The sequence below is a fragment of the Fusarium mangiferae genome (genome assembly GCF_900044065.1).
Source record: "Fusarium mangiferae strain MRC7560 genome assembly, contig: FMAN_scaffold017, whole genome shotgun sequence".
NCBI lineage: Eukaryota > Fungi > Ascomycota > Sordariomycetes > Hypocreales > Nectriaceae > Fusarium > Fusarium mangiferae.
Genome location: NW_024573937.1, coordinates 525,070 through 549,541, shown reverse-complemented (window position 1 = coordinate 549,541; position 24,472 = coordinate 525,070). Strand labels below are relative to the sequence as shown.

At 49.2% G+C, this 24,472-nt stretch overlaps 12 protein-coding genes across 12 annotated transcripts; 7 read left to right on the top strand and 5 right to left on the bottom strand.

Annotated features, from left to right (window-relative positions):
* Positions 1-184: 184 nt before the first annotated feature.
* FMAN_03804 (uncharacterized protein) lies at positions 185-2,061 on the bottom strand (the record flags this gene model as incomplete). Its single annotated transcript, XM_041824295.1, has 2 exons — positions 185-1,758; positions 1,833-2,061. The coding sequence occupies 2 exons, from the start codon at positions 2,059-2,061 to the stop codon at positions 185-187; spliced, it is 1,803 nt and encodes a 600-aa protein (XP_041689790.1).
* Positions 2,062-2,474: 413 nt separating this feature from the next.
* FMAN_03805 (uncharacterized protein) lies at positions 2,475-4,136 on the top strand (the record flags this gene model as incomplete). The annotated part of the gene is made up of 1 exon (XM_041824294.1): positions 2,475-4,136. The coding sequence occupies one exon, from the start codon at positions 2,475-2,477 to the stop codon at positions 4,134-4,136; it is 1,662 nt and encodes a 553-aa protein (XP_041689789.1).
* Positions 4,137-4,705: 569 nt separating this feature from the next.
* On the top strand, positions 4,706-7,123 carry FMAN_03806 (uncharacterized protein; the record flags this gene model as incomplete). Its single annotated transcript, XM_041824293.1, has 4 exons — positions 4,706-4,827; positions 4,883-6,594; positions 6,648-6,851; positions 6,903-7,123. 4 exons carry the CDS (start codon positions 4,706-4,708, stop codon positions 7,121-7,123), a joined length of 2,259 nt encoding a protein of 752 aa, XP_041689788.1.
* A 575-nt stretch (positions 7,124-7,698) lies between these two features.
* Positions 7,699-8,736, top strand: FMAN_03807 (uncharacterized protein; the record flags this gene model as incomplete). Its single annotated transcript, XM_041824292.1, has 1 exon — positions 7,699-8,736. One exon carries the CDS (start codon positions 7,699-7,701, stop codon positions 8,734-8,736), a length of 1,038 nt encoding a protein of 345 aa, XP_041689787.1.
* A 769-nt stretch (positions 8,737-9,505) lies between these two features.
* Positions 9,506-10,192, top strand: FMAN_03808 (uncharacterized protein; the record flags this gene model as incomplete). Its single annotated transcript, XM_041824291.1, has 1 exon — positions 9,506-10,192. The coding sequence occupies one exon, from the start codon at positions 9,506-9,508 to the stop codon at positions 10,190-10,192; it is 687 nt and encodes a 228-aa protein (XP_041689786.1).
* An 853-nt stretch (positions 10,193-11,045) lies between these two features.
* FMAN_03809 (uncharacterized protein) lies at positions 11,046-12,283 on the bottom strand (the record flags this gene model as incomplete). The annotated part of the gene is made up of 6 exons (XM_041824290.1): positions 11,046-11,341; positions 11,392-11,592; positions 11,634-11,747; positions 11,804-11,944; positions 11,994-12,072; positions 12,125-12,283. 6 exons carry the CDS (start codon positions 12,281-12,283, stop codon positions 11,046-11,048), a joined length of 990 nt encoding a protein of 329 aa, XP_041689785.1.
* Positions 12,284-13,007: 724 nt separating this feature from the next.
* On the bottom strand, positions 13,008-14,057 carry FMAN_03810 (uncharacterized protein; the record flags this gene model as incomplete). The annotated part of the gene is made up of 3 exons (XM_041824288.1): positions 13,008-13,489; positions 13,537-13,742; positions 13,789-14,057. The coding sequence occupies 3 exons, from the start codon at positions 14,055-14,057 to the stop codon at positions 13,008-13,010; spliced, it is 957 nt and encodes a 318-aa protein (XP_041689784.1).
* Positions 14,058-15,244: 1,187 nt separating this feature from the next.
* On the top strand, positions 15,245-16,826 carry FMAN_03811 (uncharacterized protein; the record flags this gene model as incomplete). The annotated part of the gene is made up of 4 exons (XM_041824287.1): positions 15,245-15,542; positions 15,596-15,646; positions 15,697-16,678; positions 16,733-16,826. 4 exons carry the CDS (start codon positions 15,245-15,247, stop codon positions 16,824-16,826), a joined length of 1,425 nt encoding a protein of 474 aa, XP_041689783.1.
* Positions 16,827-17,271: 445 nt separating this feature from the next.
* Positions 17,272-18,957, bottom strand: FMAN_03812 (uncharacterized protein; the record flags this gene model as incomplete). Its single annotated transcript, XM_041824286.1, has 1 exon — positions 17,272-18,957. One exon carries the CDS (start codon positions 18,955-18,957, stop codon positions 17,272-17,274), a length of 1,686 nt encoding a protein of 561 aa, XP_041689782.1.
* Positions 18,958-20,146: 1,189 nt separating this feature from the next.
* Positions 20,147-20,570, top strand: FMAN_03813 (uncharacterized protein; the record flags this gene model as incomplete). The annotated part of the gene is made up of 3 exons (XM_041824285.1): positions 20,147-20,205; positions 20,264-20,369; positions 20,421-20,570. 3 exons carry the CDS (start codon positions 20,147-20,149, stop codon positions 20,568-20,570), a joined length of 315 nt encoding a protein of 104 aa, XP_041689781.1.
* Positions 20,571-21,076: 506 nt separating this feature from the next.
* FMAN_03814 (uncharacterized protein) lies at positions 21,077-21,982 on the top strand (the record flags this gene model as incomplete). The annotated part of the gene is made up of 1 exon (XM_041824284.1): positions 21,077-21,982. One exon carries the CDS (start codon positions 21,077-21,079, stop codon positions 21,980-21,982), a length of 906 nt encoding a protein of 301 aa, XP_041689780.1.
* Positions 21,983-22,150: 168 nt separating this feature from the next.
* Positions 22,151-23,425, bottom strand: FMAN_03815 (uncharacterized protein; the record flags this gene model as incomplete). Its single annotated transcript, XM_041824283.1, has 1 exon — positions 22,151-23,425. One exon carries the CDS (start codon positions 23,423-23,425, stop codon positions 22,151-22,153), a length of 1,275 nt encoding a protein of 424 aa, XP_041689779.1.
* Between the last annotated feature and the right edge of the window lie 1,047 nt (positions 23,426-24,472).

The window sequence follows — 24,472 nt, the reverse complement described above, 5'->3', positions numbered from 1 at the left end:
CGCTCATCGGCTTTCTAGGCCGATGGCATCTACATCATCTACGATATAACGTACCAATACCGTTCCTGGCTTGCCTAAGAACAGGTCAACTCAGGTAACGGGCTCTTAACGTAGCTGAATATACATTTAAATAAAAGGCTGAATATTACTAGTTTGATTCAAAACATGTTCCTTTCCATACAATTTAACCACGCTGTCCGTTCAGAACAGGCCGCTTTGTTTGAAGATCAATGCTTCTCCTCCTGATCTTCTCCGCCTCTCCAAAAACGCTCTTGACTAACTCCTTCTTATTAACCTTGCCCATAGCATTCCGTGGCAAAACCTCAACAATCTGCATATCCTGTGGAATTTTATACGCCGTGATTCTCGCCTTCAGCGCACTCCTCAAACTATGTAGACTGATCGATTCACCAGCCTTGCTGCCGAGAACAATCACAGCTGCGACTTTCTGCCCCCATGCTTCAGAGGGTAGACCAACGACGGCACACTCATCGACTTCAGGAAGGGCGAGGATCTCGCGCTCGACCTCGAGGGCTGAAACCTTCTCGCCGCCTGTCTTGATGATGTCTGCGCTGCGACGGCCTTGGATGAAATATGCTGGTCCTTTTGCCCAGGAGCCTGATCTTCCAAGACCAGATTCCGAGACTTGTCGTCGAATGGCGATATCGCCTGTCTTGAACCATCCATCGGTTGTAAATTCCTTGGCCGTGGCCTCGGGGTTGCGCCAATATCCAGTGAACACCGTGGGCCCACGAAGCTGAATCTCTCCAATACGCTCCTTTCTAGAGTGAACATCGATCTCAGCACCGTGCTCAATGATTCTTTGAACTCCAGTCTCGTCGTCTGTTTCCATGAGCCGCGCCTCAACGGACGGCAGCGGCCAGCCTACAGAGCCATCAACGCGATCGGCAGTCTCAATACCGCAAGAGAGCGCCATTCCGACTTCGGTCATTCCATAGCGCTCGAGAAGTACGTTTCCGCCTGTGAGATGCATCCAACCATCGCGGATAGGTTTCGGGAGGGCTGCTGAGCCCGAGATGTTGAGTCGGAGGCTCGTCGGGGATACGGCTATTTTGCCAGCCGTTTGCATATCGTGCGATAAAGATTCGTGTGCTTTCAGCATTCGTGACCAGATCGTGGGGACAGCGGTGAAGAAAGTGATCGGCGTTTTTGTCTCATCTTTCTTAACACCATTGTTCTCTCGAACGTGGTCGTTTACTTGTTCAGTTGATAAGAACGGCGCAGCCAGTCGTGTCCAGACGGAGTTCACGTTGAACGGGTACATGAACTCAATGCTGCTACCTGCCAGTAGCGGTGTGAGAAGAGCGTTGACGGTGCCGTGGATGTGATGAAGTGGCAAGACGTGCAAGAGTCTATCGCTGGGAGCATACTCCCATGCTTCTAGAAGACACTTTGCTTGAGCTGTGAGGTTTGTCTGAGACAGAACGACACCTTTGGGTCGTGCAGTTGTTCCGGAGGTGAATAGCATCATGCCACCGCGAGGTGCATCGGAGAAGTCACGCAGCTTGACTTCTTCCTCAACCGTAGAGATCTTTCGCGTTCCATCGAGTTGGTAGAACAAGGGGATGCTGTCCAAGCCTTCCGCGAGTACTTCCTCGGCCTTGGAAACATACTTGGCTGAAGAAATGAGAGCGAGAGCCTCGCTGTTGTTGATGATGTATCTTAGCTCAGGAGCAGGGAAAGAAGGGGCTAGTGGCACAGCAATGGCGTTGCAGGCGAGAATGGCCAAGAGTGTCACTACGACGAACCATAGCCAGATTAGTGCTGAACACAAGAGACGTTGATGGCGAGGGTAAAGTATAAAGACATACCAACAAATTCATAGCCACTTTCTACCAAGAAAGCAATTCTCTCTCCAGAAATACTAGCATCACATTTCCCCGTCTTGGCGAGTAACTGTTCTTTGGCATGCCCAACGCTATTAAGCAATGAATTGTAGGAGAAGCTTGCGCCAGATTCATTCTCCACTACAGCGACCGAAGACCCCTCATGCTTGAGGATAGCCTCAAAAAAGGCCGAACGATGGAGAGTGATGGTCATTTTCGACAGATTAGATAAGATGAGGATCTCTTGTGAACATGCTGAGGCCGACTCTGCGACGTCTTTTCAATTGCGTCAACTCGAGGCTAAGACACTCTTCTCAAATGTTGAGGAGCGCTATCGGGGAATCGGCGGGGACCGAGCGGGTCGCTTCGTCAAATGCCAGCTTGTGATTCCTCTGACGTGAAATTAGCTAAAGCGGGAGATCGGATATGCAAGATCGGCTTCTAAAAGTAGTTCCGACGGACCCGGCATCTGATCCGCCTGCGAACAAACGAGGGCATTAACTGGTCGATTTGTTGCTCGAAGTAAAAGTGAAACCCCAACAATAATTAGATAGCTGAGACTACAGTCCGTTAATTGTGCATACAGTTTCATCCTTGTGCTAATTCTTGCGTTCCACTTTGATCACGATGTCTGACAACTACATCCGAGAGAGCTACATCTTCAATGCAGGGCCATTAGGACATATCGAGGGTTTAACCGTCAACTCCCATGGCTCTCCAGCCGTGCACTACTTTGGTGGCCTCCCATACGCTCTGCCCCCGGTTGGACAGTGGCGCTTCCGCGTCCCCCGGCGACTCCCCAAGGATCACCGATACGGCACAGCAACCCAGCCAGGGAAGTTCACAGGTGGCACGAGGGTTTGCCCCCAGCCTCCCAGCAGCAACACGCCCGACCCGTCTGTCGTCAGCGAAGATTGCCTCCAACTAAACATCTGGGTACCTGCTGGTCCACCTCCCAAAAATGGATGGCCCGTATGTTTCTATATCCATGGGGGTTTCCTTCAAGTCGGTACAAGCAACACAGAGCCAGAAGACCTGGTGTCGCTTCTAAGCGAATCTGCTTTCCGCGCAATTATGGTCATGCCATCATATAGGCTCAATGTGTTTGGATTCCTCGCGAGCAGGGAATTAGCCACCGAAGCGAGCTCTAATGGAGAGGCTACGGGAAACTATGGTCTATGGGATCAAAGATTAGCTTTGGAATGGACGCACGAGAACATAAGGCTCTTTGGCGGCGACCCTGCAAATATTACAGTAGCGGGTTACTCCGCCGGCGCATACTCGACTTTCCAACAACTGGCTCATGAGCTATTCCGCGTTCCTGAGGAAAAAGGAATCATAAGGCGAGTGGCAATGTTCTCCAACAGCACAGGAGTCAGGCCCAAAAGTCTGCAGGATCAACAACTACAATTTGACGAGTTGCTCACGAGGCTTGGAATCAATCTGGAGCTTTCAGATGAGGAGAAACTGGCCAATTTACGAGCAGTTCCTTATCAGAGACTCGTCGAGGCCCAAACAGGAATGAGAATATCAGAATTTCGCGTCTTGGCAGATGACACTTTCTATCCTATTGAGCTGATGGATAAGATCAACGATGGTGGCTTCGCCAAAAGAATGAAGAATCGCGCGATAAGACTGATAAATGGTGAGAACGAGAGCGAGCACATCATGTATCGTCGCTGGCGCACTCCTCAAGAGTCTTATTCCGCCGTGCACCAAAGACTTTTAGCAGATTTCTCCCCAGAAGTTACCGAAAAGATCATGAACCACTATTGCGGATCCTCGAAGAACTTGCCGGCGGGTTACGATAACTGGGAAGACTTCTTCGGGCGCATCTACGCCAATATCCAAGTCCACTATCTTCAGCGCGGCTTTCACAATGCCTTGTTCGTGGGTGGTCTTGAAGCTGGCAAAGACGTCTTTCGATATCGATTGGAGAAGAGACTTGACTGTGTAGCAGAGAAGATTCCACTTGAGTGGGGAGTTACACATCTCACTGATATACCCATTTGGTTATGGGGGTGTGGGTATGAGGGAGGTCTAAGTGGTCTGGAGAAGAAGTGGGTGAAGGGTTGGAACGAGGGTTTTGCGGCGTTTGTGAATGGCGATGAGGTCAATTGGGGGACCTTGAATCCTAAAGATATGAGAAGATGGAGACGTGATGGTAAGACTGACGTTTGGGAAGATAGTTTATGGGAAGAAGGTGTTGAGTTTTGGAAGCTTGTTAACTCGGGGCCAGAGAGGACGGAGCAAATGGCGAATCACCAACAACATGGTGTTCATCTCTAAAAATAATTACAGTACAATCATAGATAAAGGTTTCTCATAGTATATTTAGATACATGTCAGTGATACTTAGTAACCATTGTTTCACGATACGTAATGAATGTCATGCCTGATCCTCAGACAAGCCTACCCTATACCAGAGCAAGGTTTTATCGCTAAGATAGATAGCCTAGCCCTCACATTTACCTGTGGCGTTTGACGAACAAATTTGAATACTAATGCGATGCGTCTGTATTATCGGCACCGCGCCGTAGACAGTACTCATCTCTTTCCCTGTTGTTCAGGCTGAGAATGACCCTGACAGCCATGACCATCGGTCTGGTATTTGATCTTGCCTGTAATCCAAGCCACAAGCCCGCTATAATCGCGGGGTCCTAGGCCTAGACTCCACTGGACCCGATAACGTATCACTGATAACGCCGGGTTTTGGGCTGAGATACCCCGCCAGTTCCCAGAGACCTTTCTATAACACTCTTCAAGTTCGCTTGCTTCCCCGACGAACCCGGCATCGCCGGCACCTCTTCCCTCCCCATCTCCCAACCCCACATTTCGTACTCTCGCGTTAGCTCGTGATGCCAGAACCGTCTCGGAAACCGTCAGAACAGGAGCAGGATCAATCTGAGACGGGTCCACCGACAAACAAGAGGAGGCGTATTGGCCTAGCATGTAATGCCTGTCGGTCACGCAAGTCGAGGTATACTCTACCACCAAGTGCTTTCATTTCTGGAAATGGACTGACATCACGGTAGATGCGATGGACAGCGCCCGTCATGTTCGTCGTGCCTATCCCTTGGCTTCGACTGCTTGTACGAGCCTGGCGACTCTGCCACGAATGTCATTGTTCGCAAAGACTATGTATCCGACCTCGAACAGCGCGTCAGTTCTGTCGAGCATAATCTCCAGCGGTTGAATGATGTTCTCAAGGGCCATCTCTCCCCTTGTAAGAACACGAATACCTCACCATGTCACCATGGAAACATCAACGTTGGCCATTCTATACCTTCACCCGCACCGACTGCACCGACCAAAGCCTCAGCGTCCGCGTCAGCACCATCGCAAGCAGGGACAGGCACTTGTGCGACAAGCCTAGAAGAGCCTCAAAACGAAGAAGGCATCCCCAACGGAATGGCCATGACGTTTGTCGAGGAAAAGACGTCCGCGTTTTATGGCGAAGCCTCCAATATCAACTTTACGCAACTGCTTCTTCGCGCCATCGCGGTTGCGCACCACTCACCTGGCGCACCGTCCGGACTCGACAGAGCTTCTGTATTAGGAGAAAGTGTCGTAGCCAGTGTCTCCCAAAGCAAAGGCTCTCTGGGAGGCTCAGCGACACCACTGGACTCACTACCCACCGCCCTGCCGTCTGTCGAGGAGATGGACACTCTGCTCGATCTATACTTCGACACAGCCGGTGTTGTCTTCCCCTTCATCCACGAGGAAACAATGAGGAAGACATACAATGAGTGCAGACTCAACGGCTTCACGAGAGCTCGCAGAACATGGCTTGGAACTCTGAACATGGTATTCGCCATGGCGAGCAACTTTGACAGGGACTACACCACATCGTCCAAGAAGCGCTTCGAGAGGTCTAACGCTTTCTACAAAAGAGCCCTGGGTCTCTGCAACGAGCTATCGAAGCGTGTTATAAGTTTGGAGATAGTTCATTACCTGATCTTGGTCGTTCTTCACTGCCAGGGAACTTCGCGCTCTGTGCAGGCCTGGAACAACTATGGCCTTGTCATCCGATCAGCTATGGCCCTAGGACTTCACAGCGAGTCCACCGAGAGGGCCCTTGATCCTGTACAGAAAGAATATCGTCGTCGGACCTGGGTGGTTATATACTGCCTTGACAAGGTACTAAGCACGGCTGTGGGTAGACCCGCGAGCATCCCAGATGAGCAGATGACAAGACGAGAGTCAGCATCTGGATGGTCACCGGCGGTTTCTGGCGATGCCGCCGATCTGCCTGGTGATTTCTTAGCTGTGTCATTCAAAATGTACCAGGTGATGAGCAAGTCTCTTGTCATCCAATACGGCGCAAATCTGGATCACGACTCGGAGCCTGATGAGATGGCCCATCTCAAAGCCTCAGGCGAACTCCGCAAGCAGCTCCGGCTCTGGGCAGCTAATCTCCCTCCACATTTTCAACTATGCGATGTCGAGTCAGATGTTCTTTTGCAAAACACAAAAGCGAACAGACTTCGTGTGATTCTTACGATGAGGTATCATAATCTGAGTATTTTGATTCATAAACCACTGCTAAGCGCGACGATTCGACATTTATTCCGACAAGACGATACAGCGAGTGAAGCTTCATCATACTTGATACAGCTTGCCATGGCCGAAGCGCATGAACGTATTCGCTCTGCACAGCTTACGATTGACATTGTCCACTCTGTTATCAGTGTAGATGCAACGAGCAAGAATAACCTCGGAGTATGGTATTTCACTCTCTACTATGGTGAGCTTATCTCTAAGTGAGTTGCAAGGCGGTCGGCTGATTATTTGGTCTAGTCTTCACTGCCTCACTGGTCATCTGCGGGCGATTACTCTGGGCACAACATGGAGACACTGTAGTTGACGAGGCATCCGTCAGTTACATGAAGTTCCTCCTGAGCAAAGCCGAAACAATATTTCTCAACCTGGATCACGAGAATAGTCTCGTGCTGAGTTGTCTAGAATACATCCGTAGACTCTCGCGAATGTGCGGCATAAGAGGTTCGTCATCGACACTCTTCCCTTTTGGTCATTATACTAACATGACCCTAGAAACTGCCCCAGATGCTGCATCAGCTTCGATCCACGATAACGGGTCGAGCTCTACTGCTTCTGCGGACGCTATATCTTTTAATCTCGATAACATGGATCCCTTTCAGCTTTTTGCGTCGGAAATGTTTGATCCTGCAGTTTTTGATCATTTTCATCAATCGCCTGTTGATGGCATGAGTTTTGTGAACGGGTTGTGGGAGGGGTTTCCTTGTGGAGGATAAGCTGTCTAGTGCAACGATATGGCATATTTATAAAACTTGTGAACTATTGAGCAAAATTGATGACATGGTGGCAATGTTGGCTTGACTTTACTTGAATGGCGGCGAACTCATGGCGAGAACCGGTTGAGCCGTTTCCACTAGAGCTATATGTAAGATATTGGCAAATGGCCCGATTGTTTAAGATAAAATGAGTAAAGATAACACCCCATTTGCCTCAAGCTCAATCTCCTATCGATGAACAAAAGCCTGTTGCCCTTACACAAGTCTGGACTTGACTTGGCTCAATGTGGTGTAATGTTATGTCCGCCCGGAATGGGCCGATCTAACTCCCCGGCCTACCCCACTTTCCCACCAATCGTGCAGTCCTTGCAGGGTTGACTAGGTCTTACCTGATGATAACTAATTCCTATCTACCGGATCGTGATTGCGGAGCTTCGGTCCGACTATCAGATAGCATCTTGTATAATACTTCAATCTTGTTATGCGAGAGTTGGACATATTGAATTGAATTGTATCAAGTAAACCGTTATCCTATCATTCAATCTAACCCCGCTTCTTCCTCCATTCCCCATACCATGGCGCGTCTCGAGGATCCAACTGCCCTCACTCAGCTTCCTGAAGAGGCCGCCCGAGTGCGCTACACCTCTTCCGAGCTACAGGACTACTTCAAGACAATCAAGCTTCCCCAGAAGTTTCTAGACCTTGGCACCAGCGTGTTGAAAGACCCCTCGCTCGCCCGAACAAAAGAAAATGGCCTCCCGCTCTTGCAAGCCATAACACGCTATCACACATGCAATGTCCCTTTCGAGAATCTCGTACTTCACTATGATCCTCATAAAATCGTCACTCTCGACCCTACAGAGCTATACACCAAGATTGTAATACGACGTCGAGGAGGGCGCTGCATGGAGAACAACATATTTCTCGGCACTGCTCTTCGCTCGCTTGGCTATGAAGTGCGTAACTGCGGTGGTCGTGTATCACGCGCCATGAGCCCTTACCCAGAAGTTCGCAAGAACCAGAGCGCAACATACGATGGCTGGAACCATATGCTTCTTCTCGCTCTCCTGGACGATGAATGGTACGGCGTCGACGTAGGAATGGGTTCAATGGGCCCTAATCTCCCTTTCCCGCTGAAAGATGGATTCGAGACTCTGAGTATCGCACCGCGTGAGATCCGTATTCAAAGACGGTCCATCTCAGAGACACATGCCACAGATCCCTCCCACGGAACCAAAATGTGGTGTTACGACGTCTGTTATAACCCAGCAGAGGGTGAAAAGACATGGACGCCTGTGTATTGCTTCACGGAAACGGAGTTCCTGCCCCAGGACTACGAGGTCATGTCTTGGTTCACATCGACGAACCCGAGATCATTCTTCACCAGGTACATCACCTGCACCAAGATGATCATGGATGAGGACAAGGAGGTGATTATTGGAAACCTCACCCTGTTCAAGGACACAGTTAGGGAGACAATTGGCAGTGACCGCAAGGTTGTTAATAAGTTTGAGACGGAAGAGGAGCGTATCCGAGGTTTGGTGGAGATTTTTGATGTCAATTTGACGGAAGAGGAGAAAAAAAGTCTTCCCCAGGAGAAGAGACTTGGGTAGAGCACGGAAGAGCTGAGCATGCTTATTTCGATCTCTAAGAGCAGTACATCATGAGTTATAGATGCGTTAACCATCACCTTCACGCCTTCTAAATGTTTAAAATACGTATGAGTTTATCTAGGCACGAACTCACCGTCAACAGCATTTGGCTATGTTCGTGACACCCTGCCATACCGTTGAGATGGCCTTCAATTGGGCCCCCATACTTCAGGTAACATCTTTGATGATAATTATGTACTTGCTCTAAATTTCATGAAACTCCAGCTTCTGTTTCACCTAATGTGAAGCTATTGGACAGGGAAGAATAACTCCCTATGAGATATCTCTATATTCCAGTATCGTTGCTGTCCCCAGAGAATAAAACGAGCCGTTTAGATGCCACTTTCCGACGTGTCCGTTACTTCCCCGCATCTTACTAGGCGATACCAGAGCTTTGACATCGTGCCTGTGAACCCGATGCAGACCCTCTGAACTACCCGCTGGGATGGTCAAGTGAAACCTACTACCCACGCTAGTATTTTGACCCCGCAAACTGTTGACCGATCTCTGGGAACCGACTCTAATAGGGCCCTGGCATCCATAGTCAAGATAAGCATGCCGATTTCGGCTTCTTACCCGGATAAACCATTGACTCTCTAGAATAAGTAAAGAGAACCATACTCGATAGTGATTATTGCAATCATTCAGGCTCTTGAACGCACTGCCACCTTTTACAAGCAATTCTTCGAGAAATTCAAACATTTAGTTGCTGTTGAAACCCAACTCAAACATGGCTTCCTGCCGGTTACCCCCACCAGTTGAGATACCCAACTCACCAAACACCGTCGAAGTCTACATCATCGACACAACGAGCTTCATGAGTGGGTTTCCCGCCTCAACCTTTGTGGGACCTCTCGTACCAGGCTTCGACACAATCAACGTGGGATCATACTCCTTCCTCATCAAACATCCCGGCTCTAATACGAAATATGATACCATTGTATTTGACCTCGGCGTGCGAAAGGATTGGGAGAACCTCCCAGAGACCTTTGTCGCTGGTATCAAGTCGAGTGGGTGTAAGATCGAAGTACAAACAGATGTTGCCTCGATTCTGCGAGAGAACGGACAGAACCTAGATGACGTTGGGGCTATTATTTGGTCCCATTGGCATTTTGATCATGCCGGTGACCCACAGACCTTTCCCAGAGCAACGGACCTTATTGTTGGACCAGGGTTCAAGAGCAACATGATACCTGCTTATCCAACTGTGAAGGACTCGCATGTCAATGAAACAGCGTGGGAGGGTCGAGAGTTAATAGAGATTGACTTCAAAGGACAAAGGGGTCTGAAAATTGGCAATTTTGACGCCTATGACTTCTACGGCGATGGAAGCTTTTATCTCTTGAGTTCGCCAGGCCACGCAGTCGGGCACATGTCTGCTCGGGCACATGTCTGCTCTGGCTCGCACAACTGCTGACCCCCCTTCCTTCATGCTTCTCGGCGGCGACATTGCGCATCACAGTGGAGAGTTTAGACCATCACGTACACCCCCCTCCCCGAGATGATTTTCCCAAACCCTCTCGGCCGGACCCTCTCGGCTTGCCCGGGGAGACTCTTCCTCAACATTCATCCTTGGAAGGACCCAGAAAGACCATTCTTTGACCCGACAACGGAGCCGGGATGGCATCTCGAAGCAGCGGAGGCAAAGGAGAGTATTGATAAGTTGATCGAGGCGGATGCCTATGATAATATCTTTCCTGTCATGGCTCATGATATGACGTTGGGTGAGACGGTGGAGTTGTATCCCAAGAAGGCCAATGACTGGATGGCAAGAGGGTGGAAAGAGGCGACGCGATGGGGATTCTGTGGAGAGTTTACGCCAATGGAGGAGATGGATGATAAAAGACAACATGCACAAATCACAGGATCTCATGAGGTTCACGAGTTGACGGGGCCCGCTAGTTCCAAGATCATGTCGATTGTGCATCTTGAGTACAAGGGGGAGGAGAAGAAAGCAGAATTTCATAGGCTACCTCTATGATGGAAGCTGGTTACTATCGAGTTTTAGCACTTTGCCTAATGTGTAGAGGTGAATGTACTGCTGCTATCATGCAAAGGGCTGTGGAACATCGCGCAAGTTTAGACACGACGATCCACTGGTGTTGGACTTATTGGTCTTGATAAATGTGATCCCCAGCAATTTTGTATAGACAACTATTCGGACTCTCCTCATATACCAGGTCACTCGGCTGCAATTCGTTTTTGTTCATGATACCAAGCCAGAAGAGCACTCGATTTAGTCCGACAGTGTACGTTTCAAGGTATGCTATCTATTTACCTATGTTCCTCATCGCGACTTCATTGTATCGATCTCCCTGCGGTTTCAAAGCCTCAACCAGCTTCCTCATATCCTTGACCTCGTCGTCCGTGAGCTCTATGTCCCCCGATGCAAAGTTCTCAACCAAACGCTCCGGCTTCGTCGTGCCCGGGATGGAAATCATGCCCTGCGCAGCCACCCAGGCAAGGGCAACCTGAGGCAAGGTGCACTTCTTGCGCTTGGCTAGCTCCCGGAAGCCATCGGCGATTCTCTTGTTGGCATAAAAGTTCTCGCCTTGCCACTTGGGAACTGCACAATGTGTCAGTAGCTAACGACAGTTAGGAAGTGTGAGGACTGACTCTGGCGTCTGTAATCTTCGGGGGCAAAGTCTTCGGGCGTTTGGTAGGGGAAGTTCTCTACGAGCCATCCATGCCCGAGAGGACCATAGGCTATGAACTCGATGTCAAGCTCACGGGCCGTGTCGATCAAACCGTCGGTCTCGTGAATTGTTTCGAAAGCGGAATACTCTGCTTGGACGGCGTCGATTCTGGCGACTTGTTCTGTTAGCTTAGTGTTTACATAGGTTAAATTGGATGCTTACTTGAGTTTGCCCTTCGCAATGTCTCAGCAGAGCATTCGGATAAGCCGATGTACTTTGTTTTGCCTTGTTTGCGGAGGGAATCGAGAGCAGGGATGGATTCTTCAAGTGGTGTATCTGGGGTCTTCTGTCAGCGTGTACTCGGCTAATTGACCTCGGGGAGGGTTGCTGACTCGGATCCATGCGATGGATATAGTATAGGTCGGGAGTAAAGCCTAATCTTTCGATTGTTCCCTCGATGTATGTCGTGATATGCTCAGCCGAGTTGGTCACGGATCCGTCTTCAAAAGCAGCAATGCCGCACTTTGACGCAACTATTAGTGGTTAGTGAGAACACATCGATACGACAAGTCGAAAACCTACTAAAAAGCTCATCACGACAGTTATGCTTTCTGATAAAGTCACCGAGAATCTTCTCATTCTTTCCCGGACCATAAGACACCTAGAGGCGATCAGTCAGCAGACAGCTGCCAAGGGGGCTCGACGAGATGTACAGCGGTGTCCCAAAATGTACAACCCTGCTCCAATGCTTTCAGCAATACGGGCTCGGCCTCTTCGTAGCTGAGGTCGTTGCCGAGTGCGAAGCTGATGCCCATGGCACCAAAGCCCGGCGTGGGAACCTGCAAGTCTCGGAAGCGCATTGACTTGACCATTTTGGGGACTGTCTATCTGCAAGGGGCGTGGCGTGTGTAGTGTTCAGCTGATTGACTAATGGTAGGGATTTGGGTGGTAATCGACAGTACCATATGACGACGTTGGACTCTTCCTACAAGGAAATAAGGGTGTTGAAGACCATAAGAAGAGAGTGGAGTGACCGGGTTGCTATTCCCATTACGCGGTGTAATGAGTGCTGATACAGTGATTAAACCGGGGAGCATCCGGGTTTGGCGGAATGCGTTATCTGACGCTAAGCACGACCGGATTTGTGCATGTCAGCAAGACCCATTGTGAGGATATAGGATTTACCGAATTGGGGTAGCATCATTGATAGCTCAGGAAGGTGACCCTAGTGTCGGATATGATGTTCTCTTCCAGGTAAGAGGATGGGTTCGGCGATGCTATTCTCCCCGGGCAATCGCCCCAATGTCCTCAACGGCACTGATCGGTAGAACATCTATTTACTTAAACCATGGATTCAGTTTAATAATCGTAGTCTTTTCCATTTGTCCATTAATACGAAAATATAACCAATGTCAACATACCGCTAACTTGAAATCTTGTAAGCTTACTTTGATCACTGAAAGGCATTACGAAGAGTAGGCCTATAATTCCATGATGAGGCTCAGATTCGTGAAACAAGGATACCTGCGTCAACATGTCGCATCACGGCGCTATAGCTCTCTCTATACCCTCTACCAACAGTCTGTTGCAAGTCAATTATGTTGAATCTGGAAATATCTTTCGCAACCTCAGCGCCGCTAATTCTAACACTGCTTGAGCGGTAGGTCCATTCCGCAACGCCTTCACAAGACAAAAGGCGTGCATCTGCCCTTCAGCCTTGATCACAGACGCATCAACCCCAAGCCCCTGCAGCCGGTGACCAAATGCGACGCCTTCATCAACTAAGGGGTCAACTGTCGACAGAAAGATAATGGTTGGAGGGAATTTGGACAGGACATCGTCTGAGAGGTGTGTTAGAGGAGAGGCCAGTGCGGTTTCTTTATCGCTCTTGGTTGGTATGAAGGTCTCAATCATCCAATCCATTGTGGCTTCTGGCAAGAAAGGACCATCCTTGAACGTAGTGTATGATGGGTACTTCTTATGTGTTACGGTAACAGGAGCCCAGAGAACGATCTGAGCGATTGTAGCGGGCAGTTGTCTTTGCAACGACATTTGCATCATGGCAATGGCCATGTGTCCTTCATATAATCAGCACTTAATCGAGGCGGCCTTATACACAATGTACCTCCGACACTATCACCAGCCAGGGCAATGGTTTTGACCAAAAGGTTGTGCTGCTTTCCATAACGAATCATATACTCGAGAACTTCATAGCTCTGCTCAAACGGGAACGGAAACGTCCTATGTGGTGCAAGCGTGTAGTTTGGAAAGACCACCGCAGCTCCAGTTCGCCGAGCCAAGTCCTCGACCAATACGGCAAACGATTTGGCACTTCGCACGTCAGCCTGATTAATAGAAGTAAAGGAGTCGTCCTTACCTCCCCATGGCCCAGCCGCCACCATGAGTGTAGAAGATCATTGGAAGTGGCTTGTGAACCAGAGCCATTGGTCTAAACAGTGTTACAGATGTCGGGCCATATTTCCCCTGGACTTCAATAGACTGTGTGGCAATGTCACTCGCTGGTACATGGCGCTGTAGCTCTTCCAGATTCTCGAATGCCTTGTCTGGGCCCCCGAGCTGATGAGGAGCAGGTAGGCCATCGATTGCGGCCGCAAACTTTGCGTTGATGGGATCGAGATTAACCATGGCTACTAAATGACCGATGAAAGAGGCTATGAGGGATGTATCTTGCTCAGCGATGCACGTTGACACCCCAAAACGCCAAAGAGGCTTGACACTATAAGTTCTTTCATCTCTTTCGGCTGAGCGCGGTAGTGACGAACTCCAAGGGCTTGGGTTTGGAGGTTTGGTTCAATTGCCGAAGGTTCCCCATTTCCCCGGTATCTCTACACTTCCATGCCCAGGCGTGGAGCCTTCCCCGCATCCGCGACATACGCTAAAGGAAATGGCCCCTACTTATCTTGATAAGGTTCGGCTTGTCGTCTTGGGAGTGTAGGGAGTGTAAGCTGGGCCTTTACTTGGCGGCATGGTCCTTGCATGAGCGATATGGAGAAGTGAGCACTCTCGTTTAGATACTAGTGTTATGTATTCGGTACCACGGCAAGGCTGTCAGCGGTGGTGATATCTTGTGATTTGATACCTAGTCGGTGAGCAGTGAAAGGAATTGCCTTTTACCTGTTTTTATACTGCGTACTATGAAGCAAAAACACGTGGGAATTGTAAACTCGTATAAGTGTCTAGTATGGTGGCCTGTTCAGAGAAATACCAACGGGTTGATGCCGGGAGCATCTGCTATCTCCTCAAAGCACCAAAACTCTGACGTCTTGGTTCACTTTCGATCTGTGGAGTTGATAATTATATCTATGGTGTTCTGGGCGGCGCCTCGTCTAGCAGAGCTTGTAGGGTCATCTAACCGAGCTCCACGGACTAGATACCGGGTTCGTGTTCGGATATCCCGAGATATCAGAGATGGAGCCGGTGGCGGATCTACTGTGCGCTGCAACGCAATGTTACAAGCCGTGTTCATCACGATATCAAGTGAATCCAAGTGAAAGCTTATCTGGAATACAGGTTATCTCAGCTGTGGAGGAATTGCTCGAAGATGAGATATCGGGGAGATGTGGTTTTTCTCGCTGATACAGTGCAGGCTACTTACATGCGTACGCCCGAACCGAGTCGGTGGTTCATTCGCTCAGTCGAGACTCGTCAGCCTGGAACTATCTATCAGTACAAACTACAGAGCTGAGATGGCCCCCGCTTTACCCCAGGGTTTGCAACAGTCCATGCACCGGATCCATAGCCTAGCAAGCTATAAATACCACTATTCACTTTCTTCATCCCATCATCTCCCAGCTGCGCTCCATCCTCCAACAATGGCATCTCCAACAGTATCTTCCATGGATCAGTACACATCTCCCTCCAAAGATGAGAAGATCGATCCCCACCATGGAGACGCCGGTGGCTCTGATACCGAGAAGGGAGAGTCGCGGGAGGTCTTTCAGGAGAACGTCGATGGCGTTGAGTTTAGAACTGTCAGTTGGCAGCGAGCCACTGTGGTCTTTCTCAAGATCAACTTTGCGATGAGTATCCTTGCTATCCCTGGAGCTCTCGGTGCGCTGGGCTCCGTTGGAGGATCTCTGTGCATCGTTGGATATACTTCGCTCAACGTTTGTAAGTACATGTCTCAATACCTTTGAGCTTAAACTAATGGCTTTTTTGTTTAGATACTGCCCTTGTTCTTGGTGACTTCAAGCACAACCATACCGAATGCCACAGTAAGCAGCCAAGTCCCAGTCGAGATTGAACAGTCGCTTATATTTCTTAGCACTAGCTGATATGATGAGCCTCATCTGGGGTCGCTGGGGTCGCGAACTCGTCGGCGTCCAGATCATCGTCGCCCAAGTTCTCATCTCTGCCGGCGGCATAGTCACATCAGCTATCGGCCTCAATGCACTGTCAGATCACGGGACATGCACTGTCGTATTCGCCCTCGTCTCCGCCATCCTCATCACCCTCCTCTCTTCCATACGCACATTTGCTCGTCTGGGCTGGCTGACCTGGTTCGGCTTCATCACATTCGTCCTTGGGGTGTTTATCTTCGTCGTCGCTGTGACGCAAGTGGACAGACCAGCTGCCGCTCCTAAGACGGGCGACTTTGATCTCGGTTGGGCACCGATCGCGTATCCTAGCTTTGTTGTCGGCATGATCAACGCCACGAATATTTTCATCAGCACCTGTGGCTCTTCTATGTTCTTGCCCGTTATATCTGAGATGAAGAGACCGCATGACTATCGCAAGGCTTGCCTTGTGGCTGGCTTTATTGTTGGGACCATGTATCTCTCTTTCAGTCTTGTTATCTACAGATGGTGCGGAATATGGATCTCAACGCCAGCTTTTGGCAGCGCCGGTCCACTCATCAAGAAGGTCGCTTATGGAGTCTCTTTACCTGGACTTATCCTTGGCGTTGGTATCTATCAACATGTCGCTGCCAAATATGCCTTTGTCCGCATATTGCGAGATTCTGAGCACCTGCAGGCCAATACCTTCACTCACTGCGGAACTTGGCTCGGTATCAACCTTGCCCTGGGAACTGCATCCTTCATCGTGGCTGAGGCGGTGCCCATCTTGAACTATCTTCTCGGCTTGGCCGGGTCCCTTTGCTTTGCGCCATTCAGCCTGGTGTTTCCTGCGCTACTGTGGATGTATGACTTCAAGAGCTACAAGACTGGCACGCTGGGTCAGAAGATCAAGTACGCCTTGCATGTACTCATCATGATTCTTGGCTTTTATATGATCGTCGCTGGCACGTAAGTACTCACCTATCTTGTATCTCCATGTGATATACTGACCAGCCACTCCAGCTACTCCGTTGGCGTTTTGATCAAGGAGGCATTTGACACTGGGGCAATTACCAAGGTCTTTGACTGCGCGGACAATTCGGGTTTCGTGCAGTAAGATCGTATGAAAGCACGGATCACAGATTGAATTACACTCGGACATTCGTTGTGTTCTTCTTTGTGGTGTTATGAAGACAGATAGGCGACGGATATAAGGTTTGACATAAGGGTTGGCCTTTGCATTTTGTTACATGTAACGCGTGACTTAGACACAGTCATGGTTTGCTAATTTAATCCATCAACTTCATATATTCTCTCCTACCTTGTCCATCGCCCATAGACTGGTTTTCTTGTAATTGCCCATGTCCTGGTCGTCAAACTCCAGCTTTATCTGATGTAGTCCCAGTGACCCTGTCTAACGTCTTATGTTTTAACACAATGGACGTATATGTTCAGCTACGTCATCAACTGACACCCGGAAGCATGAGACACAGTATCAATATCAGTAAAGAATCTCATTCAAATTGGAGAATATGGCGGTTTAACAGAATGTGCATAATGACCTAATCTATCTCTATCTTCAGCCTCCCAATACCACGATCGACACAAGCCTGTAACGCCCGCCCCTTCTCCTTCTCAAACAGCGACGTGCTCTTGTAGTCAACCTTTCCCTCGCATAGTGCCACTTTACAAGCACCACAAGCCCCAGACTTACAAGAGTACAATACGTCGAAGCCGGCGTCATTGAGCACGTCTAATAGCGTCTTGTTTGGAGGAACCGTCACCGTCTCATGTCTTTTCGAGTCCGGCTCATCGACTTCCACCTCGAAGGGCTCTCCGAGATCACCACCTCCACCGCTACCAAAATCCTCAAAATGAAGCAAGTGGTCTGGATATCCAAGTTCCTTAGCAATGTTCTCGCATTCCTTCATCATGCCTGAGGGTCCGCATGAGAATATGCGTGCGTTGTATGCCCCATCTTGGCTGGGCTTTAGTATGACGCTTCTAATATCGAGTCGTTGACCCTCTGATCGGCAATACAGAGTGGTCTTGCTTTTGGGCAGTTGATCAAGAAAAGCAGCCTCTTCAAGACTTCTGATGGCATAATGAAGATGGTATGGTAGGCCTTTGCTCTCCCAGTCGCGCATCGATGGCAAAAAGGCCGTTATTCCTATCCCTCCGACGATCAGAACGCGTGTGAGACTCTCATCGCATTTTGCATCATTTTCCATCGCCCCAGGATTTGATCCAGGAGACATTTCAATCTCGTCACCAATCTTCAACTCGTTGTGTAAATAAGCCGAACCTCCTCGTGATTGTCTATCGAGCGACACGCCCAGGCTGAACTTATATATGTCGCCGTCGACAATTGAGTAAGAGCGCTCGAATTCTGTTTCGCGTCCGAATTTGACCTGTGCAAATGCATGGGGGTCGAACGCGGGATTGACAAGACTCAAAGGCTCTTTCAAGGCAAACGTGAGCTTCCTGATACGCTGAGCGACGAGGAGAGCGTCGACTAGAGTGTATGTTTTTGGAGCACTCCTTAATCTCTCTTTTGCAATGTCCAGAAAGAGGTCTGTCATAGGAAGCTGTGTGCATTCCGCCAGCAGATTGAGAGAGACATTCCTTGCTCTAATGACACGCTGGACGTTCAACACAGACCACTTGGGATACGGTCTCTCCAGCAAAGAGATTGTATCTCCTTTGCAGATATCGCCAGTCTTCAACACTCGCATGTTCCAGCCTGCTCGTCCTGTTCGTATCGTCCGTTTTAGAGCTCGCGGCCATTTGAATCGGGAGTTGAGTTTGAAGCATGGATGTCGTGGTTCGCTTATTTCGAGAAGAACGTCGTCACCGAGTTTGTATATGTCGCCAATACACACATTGTCGTCATTCATGTTGGTCGTGACAAGATTCTCGCCGTATGCTCCGACATCATATAGATCTGGTTCTGGCGGGTTCTCGGCTCGCCAGTCTGGGTAATGATCTGGGTTATACTGATGCACTGCACGCTCTGTGCCACCGTGTCTGTTGGAAGCGTGTTCGTCGCCCAAAACACCAGTCGCGCTGCAGAATATTGGTCCGTCATGTCCCTGTTTGTAGATAGCAGATGTGATTTCGCCTCCTAGGGCTCCTTTCTTGACTCTTCCCGCTCTGACTTGCAAAAGAATTCCCGGCTTGGGAATAGGGGCATTATCGAGATGTGATACAGTCTCCTTAGGAATATTCGTTGTCGATGGAACTCCCATTTTTCAGGAAATTATGCAAAAGAATTACGGACCATATTCTTGCAGTATGAACCCTACTTCTCATAAGCGTGAGCTGACATGTGTAGATACTCCACTTTTCATAACCCGACAGTTACGCGGAGGTTCCGATGAGGCCGGGTAGCACGCGGAAACTTGGGCGACCCTTCATGGCAAGGATCAGCTTGTGGAACCAACACTCGCCAGCTATAGGGTACGCCATATTGGAACGACGGGCTCGATGAAACCCAGGAGCCATTTAGTCACAGAAAGGCACTCGGATTAATGCGATAAAATGCAGAAACTATGGAGCCCAAGATCGATGAAGCCTGGTACTAGCCATGATAATAGGAATATAAGTCGAATGTGCAAGTAGGAAAAGACATGCGTTAGTCACAAATGTGGTAGGCTGATTTCCATAATAGTTACAACAACACGATACATCGTTATGCTAGAAACGTCACGCAATAAGTGACACGATTCGAAGAAAGTATTTCCCATTGGCTACTAAAGTTTTAGATACTGAGAATCGAATATAAGGCAATATAATATAATACACTTTCGCGACCTCCGTATTTGATTCATTTTTGAACTTAATTTTGAGGAAAATCGTAGCATGGCATTGAGACAAGGTTTGGATTCCGGCTAAATTTTACTGAAAAAGGGCCATATCTACCTCCTAGCTTCTCAATTGCAAAGATTGAATAAGACATAGAATGTAATGGCAAGTTGATATACCTATCAATCAATACGTGTTGTTAGAACATATAGCTATGTAACAACCCACTAGGCATTTATCCAGAGGTAATGGGCCCAGATCCTACCATACTGGCAGAGCTATAAAAGGCTTTCAAAGTGCCGGCCACGAGAAATCATGGTCAGAAGCACGGCAGTTAGAAGTGTCAGTTCATTCCTGTCAAGTCGGTGGGGTTGACGAAAGGCAATATCGTGGGGACAAGGCTCGAGAGACGCAGGTACCGGGTATGGAGTGGATCGATTCATCTCCTGGCTTCAGAATATTCTCATTACCTTCGTAAGATCATATTATAGTCGGCAAATGCATCGGAGAGGCGGTGACGGAGCGATGGGTAAACACTAGATATAAAAAGACGGCTTTGATCTTTCTAAATCCAGTCCAGACTTTCATCGAGCACAATTCACTTTCTATTTCCCTTTCTCAAAAGCAAAAACAATGCAACTCTCTCTCAAGGCACTCGGCCTTGGCCTCTTTCTTGCCCAAGCGGCTCATGGGTACATATACTCCCGCCAATCTCATTGTATTTACACCCGTACTGATACAACAGATTAGTTCAAAGGACCACAGCAGTCACAACTGCTGCTTGCACACTCTTGAGGGGTGGATTCCGGTAAACGATTGGACAAAGGGTGTCTGCGCCATGCGCTGGGGATCTGTTGTAAGTAGCCCCCCTTAGAGTCTTGGAGTAAACATTTGACCAGAGCACCAGGCGACATTTGATGGTGTTAAGTGCATCCAGAAGCCAGGCAACGTCATCAGCGATGATGACTTCTTTACCGCGTGCAAGCTGTATGGGTACAATGCTGGTTACAGAGATGATTGGGAGAAGGGCGCAGGCTATCGCGGTACTTGCTCGTAGGGTTGTCGAATAACCCTGGAGCTGAATCCGATATACAAGTACGACAGAGATGGGACCGAAATTGACATACCTACACCACGGTTGACTGCTCGTTCGAATCAGTGTCCCATGGAACACGGAAACAACGACCCCCTAGACAGTGCTGCAAAGAAATTGAACTTGAAATAGGAATATGCAGTAGCAGCTAATCAGCGCATTATACGTAGTGATACAAATTGTCCGACCAGCATTCATCTGACGAGGTTTCGGCATACGACCTACTTATGTTGGGACGTATAGCTTATGAATGAGAGTAACCTAAATTAGGGTTCTGAAAAGTACCGCTTCAATGCGAGGTTGTGACCAGCCACCCAGATAGTGTTGAGCCACTGCTGCGCCATGCCAGTAAGCAAGGCAGAAAGCCTCCGAAAAGTCTCCGCAGCTGATATATCAGCCTCGTCGCAAACCGATAAACGAAAAACATAGCAATCCACAACGACCACAAGTTTCTGTAACAACGATTAAAAATGACGCAAAATATTCTTATTGTCGGGGCTACTGGCCAACAAGGCAAAGCCACCATCGACGCCCTATACAAGACCCTTGACAGCTCGCTTGGACAGGAAGACACCAGAATCCTTGCGTTAACAAGGTCTATTGAATCATCAAAGGCTCAATCTCTCAAAGTAGAGTATCCAGGAATTACACTTGTGAAGGGAGATACCCAGACGCCACAGCCCATCTTTGACCAGCACCCGAACATCTCATCGATCTTTGTAGTCACAGTTCCGCCAAATGATGAGGCACAAGCACTCCCTCTCATTGAAGCAGCAACATCGCATCCATCAGTTGATCACATAGTCTTCTCTAGTGTTGACCGTGGTGGCGACGAGATTAGCTGGTCGCAACCAACCGAGATTCCTCACTTTGCCGCCAAGCACCGCATTGAGCTACGACTGCGGGAATTATGCAAAGAGAACAACAAACGATGGACAATTCTGAGACCGACAGGCTTTATGGATAGCTATAACCCTGGTTTCTTCGGTCAGATGATGGCGTCCCTTTGGGCAGTGGGGATGCCAAAAGATCGAAAAATGCAGCTGATTAGCACCCATGATATTGGCGTGTTTGCAGCAAAAGCACTTTTGAATCCAGATGTTTGGGCGGGAAAGGCATTAGCATTGGCGGGTGATGAGTTGAGCTTTTCTGAGTTACAGGAGATTTTTCAAGAAGTGGTGGGAGAGGAGCTGCCCCAGACATACAAGATTGTAGCATATCCTATATTATGGATGGTCGAAGATGCGTCGAAGAGCTTCGCGTGGTTTAGGGATGCGGGTTGGAAGGCGGATATAGACAGCTTGAGGGCACAGGAACCTGGTCTCCAGAGCTTTGCCTGCTGGCTCAAAGAGTCGAGTAAATGGAAGTGCGTTTAAGTCAAATAGTTTTTGCAATCATTATAGCTCTCGGACAAGGATGATTGAGTAAACGAAGATCTACATCTAATATACATTATTGTGAAAACGTCTCTCAAGTCTGGGAAACGGTTTTAGTACCGACTTCCAATAGATTTCCCTCCTCTTTTATCATCTGAGTAGAAGTCCTCACGCCTTGCAGGGGCTTTTACCGTTGGCGCCCCACGCACCACCATTATTATCAAGCGCCCAGAACACAGCGCCACCCAAGCACAATCCATCAGCCCATGCCATCTTCAGTGCCAAAGTATCAGCATCGTCATAGCCTATCCACTGATCACCTCCCCAAGTCGCATACTTCTGCATAGCCTCGCTGTCAAGCTTGACGGTAGCTTGGTTGGCTGGTATGGCCTTTTTGATATCACTCAGCACCATGACGCCTGTCGGATCTTTGACACAAGACCCCTCTTCGCTTGGACCCGATGCCGCACAACCTGCTTCTTTGCAACTGGAGGAGGAGAGGGTGTACCCACGGCCGTACAGGGGGATGCCGAGGTTGATAAGCGAAGGATCGGTTTGGTTCGCCCACAGTGGCATGAGATCATTGGCAATGTCAACTATGCTGGCCTGGTAGGTGACAACAATCTTTGTTGGCTCTTGATCAATGCCCCAACCATGTAAATCATAGGCCATAAAGTTGAAGAAGTCGACGTATTTGCCCATACCGGCAGCGTTGAAGCCCTGGATGCTACCCCAGTCCGCTGGCACCGCCGCTGAGATGCCATAATCCTTTCCAAAGGCAGCTCGGAGTTCCTGGACAAGAGAGACCAGGTTTGCTGCATCGCCGGTCGCTGGAAATTCCCAATCAAGGTCAACACCTTGGAAGGAATAAGTCTCCATGAAGGACTTGAGAGACGAGATGAAAGCAGATCGCGATTGCGATGAGGCCGCCATGGAAGACCAAGTCTCAGTTGAGAAACTGCCACCACCAATGGCAATCCACGTTTGCAGCGAGCTGCTCTGCAAAGCGGTAAACTGCTTATAGTAGTCGACGTCTTGAGAGTTCTGAGCGCCCACTGCGAAACTGCTGGTGTCGAAATCGGCAAATGCCAGGATCAGATGAGTCAATCCGTTGGTCTGAATCTGGGAGGGAAGGACAACATCGCAAGATCGGTCCCAAGCCTGCTGTACGCGCCAGTATCCAACGCGACGGCCATTAGTCGCACTCTTACCGCCAGAAGAGCAAGACGGAACTGTAGGGATAGAACAGCTCCCGTATGCTGACTGACAGCCATCACCGCAGTATACACTCGACGTTCCGCAGTATCCGGCCGAGGAGCAGCAGACGTTCAAAGGGCAACGTGATCCATCGTTGTCAGGGCCGCACTGGGCGAGGACAAGATTGGGTAGAAGACCAAGAACCAGAGCCAGACGGCCAACGACTTGAGGGATGGAAAGCACCATGGTGGGAGATACTTGGACAAGGGACAGAAGATCAGAGTGCTAGGCTCGAAGCTTCTTGAGCCTATTATATGTCCCATTCTGCATACCACCTCGGAGACATTTAACCGTCTCAACACTAAGCCCTGTTGATAAATGACCATCCCCACATCTAAAATAACGCTGACGCCAAGATGTCCAACTATTTTCATGTGCCGCAGGACCAAAATAACTGGTCTAGGGAGGCAAGAAAACTCAGTACCCTGACCCCAAGTGATTAAAATACTTAGGCAAGTCTAGCCTAAGCCTAGGACAGTCTTTGCTAAGTTTATTTTAGCATCCCCTTCTCAAGTCACAAGCCTTCGGCTCGTAAGGCGATCGCTTCCGTTAAAGAACCAACCGTGCGGCGCTTAAAGCGGTCAAAGCCGCGCTTGGGGTCCAAAGCTTCCACTACACCAACTGCTTTGATTGGTAGTCGAACGAACTTGAACAGCGATCCCTACTCCACAGTAAGCCTGCGCCAAACTTTCAGGGCTAACCCCAGACAGCGGCTTTCGACGCAATTGGTCTCCTGTAGGTCTCTCCTGATATCTAAAACGGAGCGTTGGCAACAAAGAGCTAGGCGTCTTTTAGACCCTGGACGATAAACCATGCATGACCTTGTTGCTGACATGAGTCTTCCCTGTTGGAAAATATACCTACCCTTCGCTTAGCTGGCAAGGCGAGGCAAGTCAAGAGCACAACTATCAGCGCCACAGCATCATTTGGACTTCCAGTTGGCTATCACATAAGTTGAATAAATTGAAGCCAGCACCTTACTTTAGCAGACGAAAGCACTTGAATGGACGCCATGTCGGGCCGAGCCGCCCACGTTCTCTTCTCTTGGGGGCTGAGTCTATTGTTAGGTACTTTTGTCTAGCCCTATGGGGCAAATGAAGCTTTGGGTTGGGTGGGTGGACCGTGAACTCGGTGGAGCAGGGAGATTATCAAATTAACCTCGGGGCTTTTGCAAGGGTCGTTTCCAAGAGTGAGCCCACATAAAGGCATTGTGCCCTGCTAGGACGGTCGAGG